General features: G+C 49.4%; 1 protein-coding gene across 1 annotated transcript in view; it reads left to right on the top strand.

Moving 5' to 3' along the window:
* The window catches only part of TAF4 (TATA-box binding protein associated factor 4), an 89,765-nt gene that overhangs the window by 60,138 nt on the left and 12,740 nt on the right, over positions 1-16,887 (top strand). Inside the window, exons 8-14 of the mRNA XM_024239136.3 lie at positions 790-937; positions 1,403-1,517; positions 3,960-4,129; positions 4,426-4,556; positions 5,591-5,716; positions 6,507-6,563; positions 7,017-7,136. Coding sequence (XP_024094904.2) covers positions 790-937; positions 1,403-1,517; positions 3,960-4,129; positions 4,426-4,556; positions 5,591-5,716; positions 6,507-6,563; positions 7,017-7,136 — 867 coding nt within the window. The remainder of the gene's footprint in view (positions 1-789; positions 938-1,402; positions 1,518-3,959; positions 4,130-4,425; positions 4,557-5,590; positions 5,717-6,506; positions 6,564-7,016; positions 7,137-16,887) is intronic.

The following is a 16,887-nucleotide window of genomic DNA, read 5'->3' as shown; positions in this document are numbered from 1 at the left end:
CTAACCCCCCTCCAGTAGAAAAGCCCTCAGCCTTCTTATAGAAAATTCAGAAAGGGAGCTGGGTTTGGTAGCTCATGACTGTAATTCAGCACTTTGGGAGGTCAAAGTGGGAGGTTCGCTTGAGCCTAGGAGTTCAAGACCAACCGGGCCAACATGGTGAAACCCCATCTCTACAAAAAAAAATACAAAAATTAGCCAGACGTGGTGGGCGCCTATGGTCGCAGCTGCTCAGGAAGCTGAGATGTAGGATCACTTGAGTCTGGAAGGCGGAGGTTGCAGTGAACCGAGATCATGCCACTGCACTCCAGCCTGGGAGACAGAGCAAGACTTGTCTCAAAAAAAAAAAAAAGAAAAAAGAAAATTCGGACGAGGTGGAACCACTTGACCTGTAGCCACCAGGCAACAATGTCACCTCTGCTAATATTTGGGGGGCAGTGGTCTGCCCCATCCTTTGTTGCTGAGGTCAGCAGGCATCACTTTGCCACCCGCCCCCTCCAGGCCCTGACCAGTGCCCAGGGGCAGCTTCCAGGCAGCAGATCTGCTCCTGCTTGCCCCTTCTGTGCCCACACAGGCACCCCTTGCCCACGTCCTGCCCTGGTCTGGCCGAGTCCATGCCCAGAGCATGGTCCTGCAGCCTGCTGGGGCTGAGCTGCACACGGGGTCTTCCTAGGGCTTCTTACTGGGGGTGTGGGGTGCAAAGGAAGGGAAGGGAGGAACCTCCTGCTAGGGACTGAGTGGCCCCCAGCCCTCGGGGAGCATGCTCATCATTCTCTGCTGGCTCTGCCTCAGGTGATCCAGCAGCCTCCGAAGCCAGGAGCCCTGATCCGGCCCCCGCAGGTGACGTTGACGCAGACACCCATGGTCGCCCTGCGGCAGCCTCACAACCGGATCATGCTCACCACGCCTCAGCAGATCCAGCTGAACCCACTGCAGCCAGGTGAGGGCCTCGCGGGCCCCTGGCCGCTCAAGACCAAGGGCTGCTCTCAGAGCCAGCTGCCACTGGGCTTTTATTTAATTGTGGTAAAATGTATATTTACATAAAATCGGCCATTTTAAGTATCTAGTTCAGTGGCATTGATTTCATTTACACATTGTGTTGTGTAACCATCACCACTGTCAGTATGGTTTTAAATGTTATTTACGTATTTACCATGGTTAGCTTCTTTATCTGTAATCATTCCTGCACTTTAAAAACCTTGATGAAATACAGAAAAATAAATGCTTGAGAGGTACAGCTTACACTTTGTACTGTAATTTAGAGTTATTAATCTGAAGTTTTTGGAAACTTTCTTGTAGCTAATTAGGAGAGTGGTAGCTGTGCCCTTGAGCCTGTAAAGCACCAAAGCACATAGTTGATCTAATAAAAGCCTTGTGTGGTTTCCACTGTGTGTTTGTTTTGTAGTCCCTGTGGTGAAACCCGCCGTGTTACCTGGAACCAAAGCCCTTTCCGCTGTCTCGGCACAAGCAGCTGCTGCACAGAAAAATAAACTCAAGGAGCCTGGGGGAGGTTCGTTTCGGTAAGGAATGGGCCTGTGTACATTGGAGAAGTGTGGCCAGAGCGGAGAAGAGTCCAGAGTCCGTGCTGCTCCATTCCCGCCCATGGGTCTTTCCCACGTGGCCCTGGTGGCCGGGGGTTCCAAGGCTCCTGCTTCACGCTCACTTTGACCTCGTGTTCACACAAGTGTGTTTTCCCATACAGTTGGCTCAAAGAGGTTTTGCTTCATACACATAGCCAGAAAGCAAATCAACTGATTATTTTTATATGAACTAATAGGAAATTCATTTTTTAATATAACATAGTATTTTGAGTTCATTGCATTCATAGTATGGAATGCTTCACTTTCCATGTATTCAACTTCAGAACCCTCAGAAATGCTGTACTGGGCCAGGTGTAGTGGCTCACGCTTATAGTCCCAGCACTACAGGAGGCTGAAGTGGGAGGATCGCTTGAGCCCGGGAGTTTGAGACCAGCCCGCACAACATAGTGAAACCTTATTCAACAACAACAAAAAAAATTAGCCAGGCTTGGTGGTGTGCGCCTGTGGCCCTAGCTACTTGGGAGGCTGAGGCAGGAGGATCACTTCTGCCCAGGAGTTCAGTGTTACACTGAGCTATGGTTTTACCACTGTACGCCAGCCTCGGTGACAGAATGAGACCCTGTTTCTAGAAAAAGAAATGCTGTGCTTTGCCTGGGCCTCCTGGAAAGCAGCTGGTCTGAGCATCACCTCAGTCAGGGAGGTGCTTATGGGACCTGAGCAGTGGGAGAGGCTTGGAGTGATCTCTGTTGTGATCAAGGGGCGGTGGAGTTGTGTGTATTTCAGGAAGTCTTACTGTGAATTTTCCCTTTCCCAGACGCTTCATCCCTAAAGGCATCAGGCAGGGCATAGCAGGCCTGGGGAGTGGCTGTGGCCCAGCCCAAGCAGGGAGAGGTGGCCAGCATGCCTGGGCCCAGCGTGAGGCTGACACCTCAGTGAGAAGGGAGGGCACTTAGGGACATACACGAGTGAAAGAATTCATCAGGGCTGCGGGAAGCCTTGGTGTTTTGCTGTCAAGGAGTTCGCGGCCTGGCAGAAGGGAGAAAGGAGAGTGACCCCTGTGGGCTGGCTCAGGATTGGAATGCTGACGCGAACCCCTGGGTTTCAGCGTGTCGGCAGGCGTGGATAACCATGGGTCTTGCCGTAAGTTTCTAGCTTTGTCCACTGCAGGGTCCTGGGAACAGTGATGCCCCAGTAACACTGAGCACACCTAGTGTTCAGATGTCATCTTCTAAAAACCGTTTTCCACTAAAATGACAAGGGCTCCTGAGAGAAAAGGCTGATTGCAGGGCTGGGATACGGAAATACAAGATGAGCGGACACCGTCCTGTGTCAGAGAGCAGTGGACATGGGTATGACATGGACGTGGATGTCAGCAGAGCAGCCTCCCTCCCACGGCTGGGTCCCTCAGCTGGAGCCCTAAGCTGTGCAGCCCAGCCACAGCCCGTGACCGCCAGGGACGCCAAGCCGTGGCCAGACCCTGAGTGAGCACCTGGAGCCCATAGGAGGCCTGGGCATGAGAACTGCTGTAGAGCTCCTCCCCGAGACACAACGACCCCAGGAGACACCAGGCAGGCCCTTGGCCTCGCGTTCAAAGCCCACTGCTGGAGGCGGCAAGTGGAGGCTGCGTGCGTGTGGAATTCCCAGCAGGACTCTTAGTCCATGTCTCCTCACGAGGGGGCCGAAGTCAGCCTGGAAGAGGACGTCCTGCACACAGGCGGCCTGTGCCTTCCAGGTGTCAGGGGCAGCCCAGGAGTCAGGAGAAGCTGAGGAACCTTCCAGCTCGAGGAGCCGGACAAGACGTGGCAGCTGCAGGCAGCTGAGATTGGGATGCCGACTGTCCTGCAGGGAGAGGCGCTGCTGGGACCGGGGCCCACGGGGGAGGGCCTGGGGAGGGGCATTCATCATGGCCCGGTCTCAATGGCATCCTGCTTCTGGAGGGGATGCCCTTGTCTGTAGGAAACGCGTGCAGAATGTTCCGGGTGGAGGAAAGTCAGGTTAGCAACTTTCAGGTGATTCAGGAAAAAATTGTGCGTACTCTTCTTCCAACTTTTCTGAGCCTTTAAAAAGAATTTAATGCTGCTTCTGGCTTTGAAAAGCTTTGCATAGATCAGACCCCCGCAAGTCCCCGCGCTGCTCCCGGCTTTGCTTTCTCTGGACTTGAGTCCCCTGCGCATCTGTGTGTAGATGTTAACCCGGCGCCAACTGACAGCTCTCCTTTCGCAGAACAATCGAGCTTTCCAGGAAAGCAGCGAGGCACCCTCTTTGCTGTGGCAGATGCAGCAGGTGCAGGCGCTGGGAGGACAGAGGCCTGGCCTCCGCACGGCCCTGCCTTCCACGTGGAATTTCCTGCCCTTACCACCCCAGCCCACCTCCTGATGAATTCCTTGTACAGTTAAAATGATCTTTCCTTCTTTCCTCAAGGGATGATGATGACATTAATGATGTTGCATCGATGGCTGGAGTAAACTTGTCAGAAGAAAGTGCAAGAATATTAGCCACCAACTCTGAATTGGTGGGCACGCTAACGCGGTCCTGTAAAGATGAAACCTTCCTCCTCCAAGCGCCTTTGCAGAGAAGAATATTAGAAATAGGTACGTTGGTGTTTAATAACTGAATCCTTATTAAACAGCTGTGCTGCTGGGGCATGGGAGCTTCAGGTGAGCACACCTGATACCTGGTCATGTGTTTTGTCTGAGTTTGTGATTTCCACATGGTTGCTGGTGGTGGTTCTTGGGTAAAATGTGGGTACCACTGCCTTCCACCCCACCAGCCTTTCTGGGCTCCCCTTGGGTTGTATAAAAGCAGTAACTGCCGGATCAGAGATTAGCCGTAAAGAAAGAACTGTGCTTAATGATTTTAAAATACTGTTTTTATGCCTGACTTTTAGGTAAAAAACATGGTATAACGGAATTACATCCAGATGTAGTAAGTTATGTATCACATGCCACGCAACAAAGGCTACAGAATCTTGTAGAGAAAATATCAGAAACGGCTCAGCAGAAGAACTTTTCTTACAAGGTAACAGGCTGTTTGCCGAGGAGAGCGTCTTTATATTGTTGGCCCCCACTCTCTGCTGGCTGGGAGCCTCCTCCCCACACCCAGGTAGAGGGCGGTGGGTCCCAAGTGCCTCCATGTTCCTTTTGAACGTGTTTGGGATTTCTTACAGAACTAGATTTTGGGAAGATTTCTTTTTGAGATAGGGTCTCACTCTGTTGCCCAGGCTGGAGTGCAGTGACGCAGTCTTGGCTCACTGCAGCCTCCGCCTCGTGGGTTCAAGCGATTCTTGTGCCTTAGCCTCCCAAGTAGCTGGGATTACAGGCGCACACCACCATGCCCAACTAATTTTTGTATTTTTAATAAAAGAGACAGGGACTCGCGATGTAGCCTAGGCTGGTCCTAAACTCCTTGCCTCAAGTGATCCTCCTGACTTGGCCTCCTTAAGTGCTGGGATTACAGGCATGAGCCTCTATGCCTGGCGGGTTTTGCCTTTTGGAAGGTGATCCTATTCACGTTGTGGCACCTGCCTCTCTCTCTGGGCCATGGGCTGAACTGGCAGACCCTGAGGTGCCGCAGCCCTATTCTCATGAAGCAGCTCTTCCAAGTAAAACATGCCTTCCTCACCAGCAGTCACATGAACACTCTTCCAAGGGCACACTGGGTGAGGTGGTGCCTGCTCCCACAGCCAGGAGGCAGTGCCTTCAGGGCAGCACTGAAAATAAACACACTTAGCCCTTGCTGTAAAAGTAGTTCTGTGTTGCAGCAAAAAGGTAAATGTTACTTTAAAAAATCTGACAGTATCAAAGTGTATAAAAGGGACACTCTCCCACAAGTGTGCCCCTGAGACAGCCAACACGAGACTTCGTTCTGTGGACATGAGCATTGATAGAGCTCTTGGGCGCAGCATTTGCAAGGTGGGAGGGATTGGGTCCTCGCCGCATTCAGACTGGACGGAGGGAGGGCGTTGTGCACGGATGGTCCAGTGGTGCTAGACAACCCCTTTGCTTGCTGGGCTCTCAGATTTATGACAAGCAGTATTTTAACTTTCTTCATAGGATGACGACAGATACGAGCAGGCGAGTGACGTCCGGGCACAGCTCAAGTTTTTTGAACAGCTCGATCAAATCGAAAAGCAGAGGAAGGATGAGCAGGAGCGGGAGATCCTGATGAGGGCAGCAAAGGCGAGTGCTGGGTGTCTGCTGCTGCCATCTGGGCACCTCCGTCTCGGCTGCAACCTGATGAGCTCACTGAGACGCTAGGGTTTTGGGTGGTCAGAGCATGTTTTGGGCTGGCCTTGAAGCAAAGGTGATGAGTGCTGTCAGTGGAGCTGCAAAGAGAAGCCTCATTCATTCGGCACGAGTGTAGATGCTTGAAAAGTGGGGCTTCTTAAGATTCCCAGCACCTCACACTCCACACAGTCACACCCAGGTGTGAAGCACATGTTCCTAGAGCCCCCTGTGTGCGCTGGACTGGACTCTTCACACTCACATTGTCCTTGTTCTAGAACATTCACAGCCAGGCGAGGCGCCGCTCATTAATACAATCAGACAGGAGACCACAGTTCCCCAGGGACGGGGGTGGGTACTGTGGAGTGGGAGGAGCACTTGCTTTGATCACAGCCACAGGCTGTCCCGTCCCTGGTGTGTGGGGCAGGACAGCAAGGAGCCTACGAGGCCCATTCTGCCCGCCGTCATCCGGTCACATCAGATCAAGTCAGAGCCTGCGACTGGTAGATGTGTTTCAAAGACTGTATCTTACATCCAAATGTTACTGACTTTTCTCAAGATTACTGGCTTTTTTCATGGTGTGTGATGTAAATTTTCATCTTTGGCTATAAGCATTTCACAAATTTGCTATGCATTCTTTCACATTACCTAGATGTTATTGTATAGTAAATAAGATAACACATTTGTTAAATGATAAATATTTAGTTCATAACTTACTTTTCTTTTCTACCTCTTTTAAAAATAGTCTCGGTCAAGACAAGAAGATCCAGAACAGTTAAGGCTGAAACAGAAGGCGAAGGAGGTGAGCCCTGTTAGTCATGGACGCTTTGCTGTGCACTGTAATGCCCCACGGGAGGGGGCTGAGGAAACCGTGGCACTTCTGTACGACAGGCATTTGTGTGTCTATTTAAAATGTTTGCCAAGTTTAAATAAATACAACGTCAGAGGTATTTTCCTGTGCAAACAGTTGGTATCCTACTTTAAATTCAATGGTGACTTCCCTTTGGGGGAGCATTAGTCTCTGTGCTTTTGACTTGCATATGTTTTCTGAGAGTTTTAAGGCAAACATCTGTTGCATTAAAAAAAATCTAATTTTTTGGATTATAGAATATGCTTACTATTGAGAAAGTCAAAACATTAAAGAAGTTATGATTTAGAGAACTACAGAAAACCCTTTCGTATCTATGTATTACTTTTGTGGTAAGTAAAAAACATGCAAGAAATGATGCTCCTTGTTTCCTTTTCAAAATAAAAGATGCAGCAACAGGAACTGGCACAAATGAGACAGCGGGACGCCAACCTCACAGCACTAGCAGCGATCGGGCCCAGGAAAAAGAGGAAAGTGGACTGTCCGGGGCCGGGCTCGGGAGCAGAGGTACGGCAGCGTTGTGGGATCGAGGTCCTGGGGGAACTGTGGGTAACATCTTAGAGCCACCCTCTTCTAGGGGACGGACACACATAGGGGAATTTGCTTTCTCACCATTTACATGTTGTCTCACCTTTTCTGGAATATTTGTTTTACATTTGACATTTTAAATCCTAATCAACTTATTTGTGGCTATCACATGAGCTGAAAGTCTTTTTCATGAGGAAGTTTGATTACCGTGATGAGGTTTAGGCTGGATATGAAAAGGATGTGGGGAAGTTATAACTGTCAGAAGAATGATCCAAATAGGGATCTTGCTGATTGTTCTTCCTGCACAGTGTCTATGGGATAAGCCGCTGTGGGAGAATGGGCAGTTCGTGGGATGAAGGGGAAGAACTGCTGCGCACTGCTGTTTGTCCAAATTCCATTAGTTTCTCGTCTGTGTTTGTGGTTGTATCTTTTACTCTAATAATTATAAACCCAGCCTTGACATGTTATTTTTGCTTTCAACTGTCAGTTGTTTTTTAAAGTAAATTACAGGAAGAAAGATGTTTCCCTCCTTATTTGCCATCTCCGGTACTCTTCATTCCTTTCCGTGGGTCCGTTTCCGTCTGCCACCATTTCCTTTTGGCTTGAAGGAGAGCTGTTGGGATTTCTTGTGGTGCAGGTCTACTGGTGATGGATTCTCTGGTTTTGTTTACTTGAAAAATTGTATTTCACCCTCATTCTCTCTCTTTTTTTTTTTTTTTTTTTGAGACGGTCGTGCTCTGTCGCCAGGCGGGAGCGCAGTGGCGTGATGTCGGCTCACTGCAACCTCTGCCTGCCAGGTTCAAGCAATTCTCCTGCCTCAGCTTCCCGAGTAGCTGGGACTATAGACGTGTGCCACCACGCCCAGCTAATTTCTGTATTTTTAGTAGAGACAGGGTTTCACCCTGTTGACCAGGAGGATGGTCTCAATCTCTTGATTTCATGATCCGCCCACCTCGGCCTCCCAAAGTTCTGGGATTACAGGCATGAGCCACCGCACCTGGCCTTCATCCTCATTTTCAGAGGATATTTTTGCTAGTTAGAAAATTCTGGGCTGATTGTTTTTTTTCTTGCAAAACTTTGAAGACCTTGTTCCACTGTCTTCTGACGTCCTGCTGTAATTTTTAATTTTTAATTTTTTTAGACGCAGGGTCTCGCTGTGTCACCTAGGCTGGAGTGCAGTGGTACGATCGTGGCTCACTGTAGCCTCGACATCCCTGAGCTCAGGTGATCCTCCTGCCTCAGCTTCCCAAGTAGCTGGGACTACAGGTGCATGTCACCATGCCTGGCTAATTTTTTTTTTTTTTTTTTTTTTTTTTTGTAGAGACAGGGTCTCACCATGTGGCATGGGCTGGTCCTGCTACGATTTTTAAGCTTGTTCCCTGTACGTAGTATGCTTCATGTCTCTGGCGTGACTTTCAATCTTTGTTTTGAGATGTTCTTTATTTTTTAGAGGTTTGTCTGTGTTGTGTTTTGCTGTGGTTCCCTGGATATTCAGCCTGTTTCCGGGTTCTCTGAGCTTCACAGATCTGTAGGTCAGTGTCTTTCATCAAATTTGGAACATTTTGGCTAATATTTCTTCAAATTTTTTTTTTCCATTTCAATCTTACTTTCTTCTGCTGGGGCTCCAGTTACATGTATGTTAGACCTGTTGATGCTGCCCTGCAGGTCTTTGAGCCTGTGTTCCTGGACTTCAGTCTGTCTTCTCTCTGTTTTCCAGACTGGAAGATGTCTACTGATGTGTCTACGAGGTCCTTGGCAGATGGATTTCTGCCGTCTCCAGTTGAAGTTTCCATTTTGTTAACGTATTTTGCAATTCTAAGATTTCCATCTAGTTCTTTTTTACAGTTTATATTTCCCCTAATTCTTTGAGCTTATTATTAAAGCTGTTTTATAAGGTTTTTGTCAAGTTCAGCACCTGGGCCATCTCACATTCAGTTTCTCTCGTCTGCTGTTTTCCTCGGCCTTGCACACTTTCTTGTCCCTTGCATGTCTCATGGTTACCTGCCAAGAGACTGGACTCTGTGAACTCTGTGCTCTCCCTTGAAGAGTTGATTCTTGCACGCGGTTGAGTTACTGGCTGACCATCTTGAGTTTGTGTGGTTTTTTCATTTTGTCAGTAAGGATCTGGGGAAAGCTCAAGGTGTTTCTCAAGCCCCTTTAACTTAGTGGGACTCAAGTTGCAAACTCTGTCTTTCCTGTCTGGGTTTGGCTTTAGGCTTTGCTAAGGTAGGTCTTACTCTAGGGTGTGATCCTTACGTACAAGGAAAGGTCTTGCTGCTCGGGCAGGCTGGACTCCCATGCTTCTGGACTCCCTTCTACTCTGCCCGACCCCTGACTTCTCTGTTTCGCTTTCAGCCCCGTGGCAGCTGCTGTCTGATGCGCACTGGACGGTCTTGCACCGCTTCTTGGTATGCAGTTGCACTCTGGGACAGGGTCAGGGTAGTGACCTGATGAGGACAGAGCCCCCCCTCCCCACCAGGGCTGTTGGAAACGTGTGGGTGGGATGTCCCAGACCTCAGGGCTGGGGCTCGCCTGCCCACATGCTAGTAGTGACTTCTGAGAAATGGCTGCCTGGCGTGGAGAGGAGGGACTCCAGGTTTAACGGACGCTAGAGTTTTGGCAATATGGCGTCCCAGAGGTTCAGAGAAATTCCTCCTGGGACAGTACAGGTTAAAATGTCGGGTACAATGTAGGAAGAAAATAAAGATCTTGTCTTTATAAATGCATGCGTGAGATATAGATAAAATAGGGGGATTCTTCTCTGGGCCAGAAATAATAAGTAAGTACAGATTCCCAAGGCTAACACGGGCTCTGGCCACTGTGTGGCTGGGAGTCTTGGCCCAGGACGGGCCCCAGCAGGAACCTGCACTCACCTGGGCGTAGGCCTGAGTGCCCCCTGGCTGTGAGGCCCGCAGCCCACGCTGAAAATGTAGTTGTAAACCAAGAAAGAACTGAAATTCTGAACGACAACAACATATATCGAGAAGAGCACTTAGAGTTAAGGACTGTTATTTTTTTGTGGGGGAGGTGAAAGATATTGATTAGCCTTTTTTTTTTTTCTTGGATTTCTTTTATGGTTAACTGAATTCTCAAAGGCGTAGATCTTGTAGCCCATCATCAGTTCGAGAACTATAATGTTGTAATCCCAGCACTTTGGGAGGCCGAGGCGGGTGGATCACGAGGTCAGGAGTTCGAGACCAGCCTGGCCAAGGTGGTGAAACCCTGTCTCTACTAAAAACACAAAATTTAGCCGGGCATGGTGGTAGGCATCTGTATTTCCAGCTACTCAGGAGGCTGAGGCAGGAGAATCACTTGAACCCGGGAGGCGGAGGTTGCAGTGAGCTGAGATTGTGCCACTGCGCTCTAGCCTGGGTGACAGAGCGAGACTCCATCTCAAAAAAAACAAAAAACAAACTAGAACATGCCAGTCACCTGGGAGATCCCCCACCCTTTTATGTGCCCCACCACATCACAGCTGCTTTTACCTCACTCCAAAATTAACTGCTGCCCTGACTTTATGGCAAAGCCAGGAAGAAATGCCAGGACATGACAGTCCCCAGTTGTGCAGCCAAGACACTGGTTAGCCTTGCCATCCTTTCCCATTAAACTTGACTTAAAAGGAAACCAGAATTTAAAATTTTTAAAAATCTGTAGGTCCCTCCCACCCCTCCATCACTTTTCTTTTCCTTACAACTTGTCGGTTGAAGGACCGGGTCGTTTGGCCTGGGGTGTGTCCTGCGTCAGGATTGCTGGTGGTGCCCTTGTGGTGCAGTTCTGCCTGTTCCTCTGTCCTCTGAACTTCCTGCGCGTTGGTGGCTGGACACAGAGACTCCTCCAACTCTGGCCGCGTCCCTGCGTCAGGACCCTGGCTGCTCTTGTGCCCCCTCATCGCGAGGACACAGGTCTGGGCTGTGCGCTCCAGGGATGGTGGCTGGTCATGCTTCATGCCTAGGGCCACTAATCCCTTGAGGTTGGAGATGGCGATGCTCTTAGTCTGTGAGTTCCTTCTCACTTCCTCGTTGGGGTATTCTTTTGGAGACCCTTCCTCCTCTACTGTTTGGCCGCTTGGTGAGTCCAGCTCATAGAGGAGACGCAGGGTAAATACTCGCGTGTTTTCTTCCATATATCCAGGTGAAGATAATGAATCAACTGGTTGTCACCCTCAGAGGGTGACCAGTAGTTTTATGTTTTAGTGTGTTGTTTTTATTTTTTATCGTTGTAATCTCAAGGGCTTGCACATAATCCATCTATTACAGTTCTCATTTTGGTTGCAGTTCAGACTGTGCCATCTTTGGCCAGTGGAAGCATCTCCAGGTTGGTTCCTGAGTCACGCTGGGACGTGGGGCTGATGTCCTTGCCATCTGGACGTTAACATGTGTCAGGCTCACCTTACACCTTTCCTGTTTCAGACCGAAAAAGTCATTTCTCCAAGAACTGGTTTCTTCTAGTGGGAAATGGTGTTTGAAGACCACTCGCTGGGACTAGGGATGTCATTGCCGCTGGAGTGGGTTGGCCTTTTCAGTGGACAGCACTGGGAAATGTGTGTAAACAGGGTCTCATGGGCTTATATGGGTATTTCCAATTCAGGTAGTTCAAATTCAGAGGTGTAGGAGTTAACCATGTTCAAAATGACGTCTTTATCTTCACAGTAAGAATTCTGGCTCTTGGCTGCCCCAGGGGCTTAGGAGGCTGGGGAGTTCGAGGGGAGGGCAGGAGGAGAGAGAAAAAAAAAGAATCCCGGTTATCATGGACATAGGAGATAATAGAATTAAAATATCTCCTACCTTTGGACATAGCCTGAGAATAGGAATATGGGCACTCCTGCCGAGGGTGGTGGAAACAGCTGGAAGTTGTTCATGTGCTTTCTCCCTTGGCCCCGTTTTGTATTTTGTGCTGTATTTATGTTGTCAAAACATTTAGCTGTTACACACCATGAGCTCTCCCTTTCGCCCTCTTTCAGTTTTAGTGCCATAAATAATGACATGTTTAATGCCGTGACTCGTCTCTGTGTTGTGTCTCTGTAGTCATTTTGGTTTTTCCAAGTCTTATTCTCTGCTAGATTCTTTTGGAACGCTTCATGGGAACAGCCACTCCCAAGTTCCCACCTGCTGATGAGTTTGTGCACTTTGTACCTGAAGGTCTGTTGTTTGGCTCACATTGTATTTCCTGAAGTGTCTTAAAGACGTTACTCTGGATTATTTCCTCCCTAAAGTGTTGCTGTCCAAATCTAATGAGAGTCTCATTTTACTTCCTTTGTAGGCCACGTGTTTTTCTTCCCTGGGTGTTCTTTTTCTTGGAAGCTGGCTCATCCCACTGGAGTGCGTGCTGGGGTTGGTTCTGCTGGGGTGGTGTTCTCAGTACTGGCTGTGTTCTTTCAGTGTGGTCTCAAGTCTCCTTAGGAACATCTGCAATAATGATCCTTTGTGTTTGTTCTGTTCTCTTGTTTCTTTCTTCAGAGATTCCCATTTTCCACATGTTGTATCTTCTTTGCCTGCTGGAGCACTTTTTACAGTCTCTTAGTTTTTAAAATCTCTCTCTTTTTTTTTTTTTTTTTTTTAGAGACAGGGTCTCTTTCACCCATGCTGGAGTGCAGTGGTGTGATCACAGCTCACTGCAGCCTCGACCTCCAGGGTTCAAGCAGTCCTCCCACACTGGCCTCCCTAAATGCTGCTGAGCCACTGTGTCCAGCCTAATTTCTCTCTCTTTTTTTTTTTTAAAAATTTTTATTTTTTGAGACAGAGTCTCCCTCTGTCGCCCAGGCTGGAGTGCAGTGGCTCTATCTCGGTGTGATCTCAGCTCATGGCAACCTCTGCCTCCTGGGTTCAAGTGATTCTTCTGCCTCAGCCAGCTGCGATTACAGGTGCGCACCACCACACCCAGCTAATTTTTTTGTATTTTTAGTAGAGACAGGGTTTCACCTTGTTGGCCAGGCTGGTTTCAAACTCCAGACCTCAAGTGATTTGCCCGTCTCAGCCTCCCAAAGTGCTGGGATTACAGGTGTGAGTCACTGTGCCTGGCCTAATTTTTCTCTTTTTAAAAAAATTTATCTTTTTTGTCCTTTTTGGCTTCCATTTCTCTTAAGGCGTGATTTGCTGTTTACCTGCTGTTTTGAGTATGTGTTTCTGAGGTCTTCTGTGGTCTGTGGGGATGCTCTTCTACTTTTTATCCTCTTTTTCTCTCATGGTAGCCTGTCTGGGATTTGACCTTGATGTTTTTCTGTTGCTAATTTCGACGTGAGTTTAGGTTTCTCGAACTTGTAACAGGACACGTGGTTTGCAGCGTTTGCTGACTTTGTGGTGCTCCTCTGTGGTTACTTTTGCGTGATGTTAAGAACGGGAGTCCTCAGCTTCTGTGGCTCCAGGGCTCTGAGCACCTTCCAAGCATCTGGACCTTACTTTGCCTTCCTTGTCCCTGTCCTGCTCAGTACTGATTCACTCCCAGCAGGTTCTCTCCTGCGTGAGGCCCTGTGCTGCAGGAGCCCTGGCAGGTCAGTGTGGGCATTTGCGGTGGCCAGGCTGCCCTCCCTGGTCCTCCCCTGCCCCAGGTTTGACTGCGGCTCTCGGAGGGACCTGCCGCTCTTCCCAGGAAGTCTGCTGGCTCCTGGGTCCAGGCCCGTCGGGGTCCGGTTCTGCAGCGTCCTTCAGGTGATGGCTGCTTGTGGTTCATCTTCATCGGTTTTGTTCTAAAGATTGTCCACTGGCTTTTGGTTTTGCTGTGTAGTTGCTCTTTTATGTGGAACTTTGGGAAGATCCAGAAACTATGCTACCCCTGTCATCATCTTCCAGAATACATTAACTTTGAAAATTATTTATTTTAGTCTGAAGTAGTTTTCAAATCTACAGAAAAGTTGCAAGAACAGAATGAGGAGCTCCGTGCAGACTCCGGTGTATGGGCATCACGCTGCTGCTTCATCCCCACTACACCACATGTGTTTGCGTGCATTCCTGTATTTTTTCAATATGTACACTTTAATCCTTGTTTTGACACGAAACCCAGCACCCTAAGTGCTCGTGTGGCTGATACCTTAGGTGGCTACCAGGCAGCCCTCCTGGTCAGGTGCTTAGCACTGACGCTACCACCCCCAGCATAGCACTTGCTGTGGGCTGTTTCTCCACAGCGTGGTGGCCGATTCCCTTGGCTGTGTTACCGTGTTCCCACCTCACACAGATGCCCCACCCTTATCGCACCTCCACCCACAGCCTCAGTGTCATTAACCGCCTGCCTGTGTCGCCACCTCTGGGGCTGCCCAGTTGTGGGGATGCTTCAGGCACCCCTTCTGTTACCTGCTGGTTGCCCTCTGCTGGGAAGCAGAGCTTCGCCCCTCCTTGTTGGTTTATTCATTCGCTCATGGATTCACTCACTCATTGCAGTGCTGTGGGTGCCAGGATCCCTCATTCACTCACTCACTGCAGTGCTGTGGGTGTCAGGATCCCTCGTTCACTCACTCACTGCAGTGCTGTGGATGCCAGGACCCCTGTTGTGTTTGGTGGGCTCTGATCAGCACTCTCATTATTTCTAGGCTTGCTTGGTGGGAGCTTCTTGTGGCTGGAGTCTGTATCCTTTGACGCGTCCCTTGTCTGTGGCATTCCTTATTGCCACGTGCACTTTCCCTGCCCACTCTGCAGCTCCCCTGGAGCTCTGGTTCCTCTAGTGGAGTCTGATGTTGAGAGGACAGGATCTGGGCACTTGGTGTGCTGATTGCTGGGGCCCCTGCTTCCGGGCCGTGCCAGCAGCCACAGCTCGGGACCCCAAATGCATGTAGGGGAGTGTGTGGCGTGCGCCCTTCCATGTCGAAGGGGTCCTGTATGTTCGTGTTGAGACTATGGTCCTTGCCTAGCCTGCCAGGGCTTCTGTTTAGCCGTCCCCCATCCTTGTCTGTTAGTCGTTTCTCAGTGAGGAACCTGGTTCCCATCATTCAGTGTATTTGTTTTTTTCTTCAGTGTAACCAGCTTCCCAACCGTTTTACCTGCTGGGGTCCCTGCGCCAGGAGGGAGGATTGAATGGGAAAGGCACATTGATGAACTTTGGATGTGAGTGTTAACAGGTGCAGAGTAGCCTCTAAGGAAGAGTAAGGGAGCTCGTGCGTCCTCACTCACGAGAAGGGCCGGGGTGTGGGGTTGCGAGGTACGTGGAGTATCGAGAAAGCCGGACCTGGAGGACCCAGGTGAGGCGCTGCTGAGTGGATGAAGATTGGCGCCAGCGTCTGTTTGGGGAAGGACCCAGGTGAGGCGCTGCCGAGTGGGTGAAGATTGGTGCCGGCGTCTGTTTGGGGAAGGACCCAGGTGAGGCGCTGCCGAGTGGGTGAAGATTGGTGCCGGCGTCTGTTTGGGGAAGGACCCAGGTGAGGCGCTGCCGAGTGGGTGAAGATTGGCACCAACGTCTGGGGAAGGACCCAGGTGAGGCGCTGCCGAGTGGGTGAAGATTGGCGCCAGCGTCTGTTTGTGGAAGGACCCAGGTGAGGCGCTGCCAAGTGGGCGAAGATTGGCGCCAGCGTCTGTTTGGGGAAGGACCCAGGTGAGGCGCTGCCGAGTGGGTGAAGATTGGCACCAACGTCTGGGGAAGGACCCAGGTGAAGCGCTGCCGAGTGGGTGAAGATTGGCGCCGGCGTCTGGGGAAGGACCCAGGTGAGGCGCTGCCGAGTGGGTGAAGATTGGCGCCGGCGTCTGTTTGGGGAGCAGTTGTTTCGCAGTTGTTCCGCTTGCCTTTTCTGAACTTTGGGGATCTTTGTGTGTTATCTGTGTAACAATTAACACAAAACACAGAAAGTAAAAGTCCTTTAGACACCTTTCTTCATCAAAGATGATGCTCAATCGTTCTTTTCTTTTTCCTTTAGGATATCTCTTAAGGGTAAGTCTTCTTTTTTAACTTTTAATTTTGAATTCTACACTTACAGGAAAGTTACAGAAATAGTACAGAGAGTTTCCATCTACCCCTCACCCAGTTTCGCCTCACGTGAAATATGGGTATGATACTGTTTACTGAAGACCTTATTTGATTTTTTTTCCCTTAAATTAACTTTAAATAAATTAATAAACTATTTTTTAGAGCAGTTTTAGGTTCACAGAAAAAGGAGGGGACTTTTTTAGTACAGAGACTTCCCATACACTCCTCCCTGCAGGTGCACAGCCTCCCCCGCTGCCCAGGTGGTGCGTTCGTTAGAATCCACGAACCCACGTCAACACGTCCTTCTCACCCAGCTTCCATAGTTCCCATCAGGGTGTACTCTTGGTGTGTACATTCTGTGGGTTTTGACAGCTGTAGAATGACGTGTTTCCACCAGTATCATATCATGTGGAGTCGTTCCGTAGCCCTGAATTCCTCTGTGTTCTGCCCGTTCATCCCTCCCCTCCTGTCAGTCCCTGGTCCACTGATCTTATTGTCTCCTAGTTTCACCTTTTCCAGAATATCGTGTGGTTGAAATGATGCAGCCTTCTCAAACTGGCTTCTCTCATTTAGGAATATCCACCTGAGGCTCCTCCATGTTTTTTCATGGCTTGATGGCTCATTTCTTTTCAGCACTATTCCAGTGTGCTTTTGAGCACTATTCCAGTGTGTAGCTGTGCCACAGTTTATTTTATCCACTCACCTACTGAAGCACATTGTGGCTGCTTCCAAGTTTTGGCAATTATGAAGAAAGCTGATATAAACATCTGTGCGCAGGATTTCGCGTGGACATAAATTTTCAGCCCCTTTGGGTAAATACCAAGGAGCACGATTGCTGGATCGTGTG

Source organism: Pongo abelii, chromosome 21 (assembly GCF_028885655.2).
Source record: "Pongo abelii isolate AG06213 chromosome 21, NHGRI_mPonAbe1-v2.0_pri, whole genome shotgun sequence".
Lineage (NCBI taxonomy): Eukaryota > Metazoa > Chordata > Mammalia > Primates > Hominidae > Pongo > Pongo abelii.
Note: the sequence above shows the minus strand (reverse complement) of the source record. Positions and strands in the feature narration are given on the sequence as shown.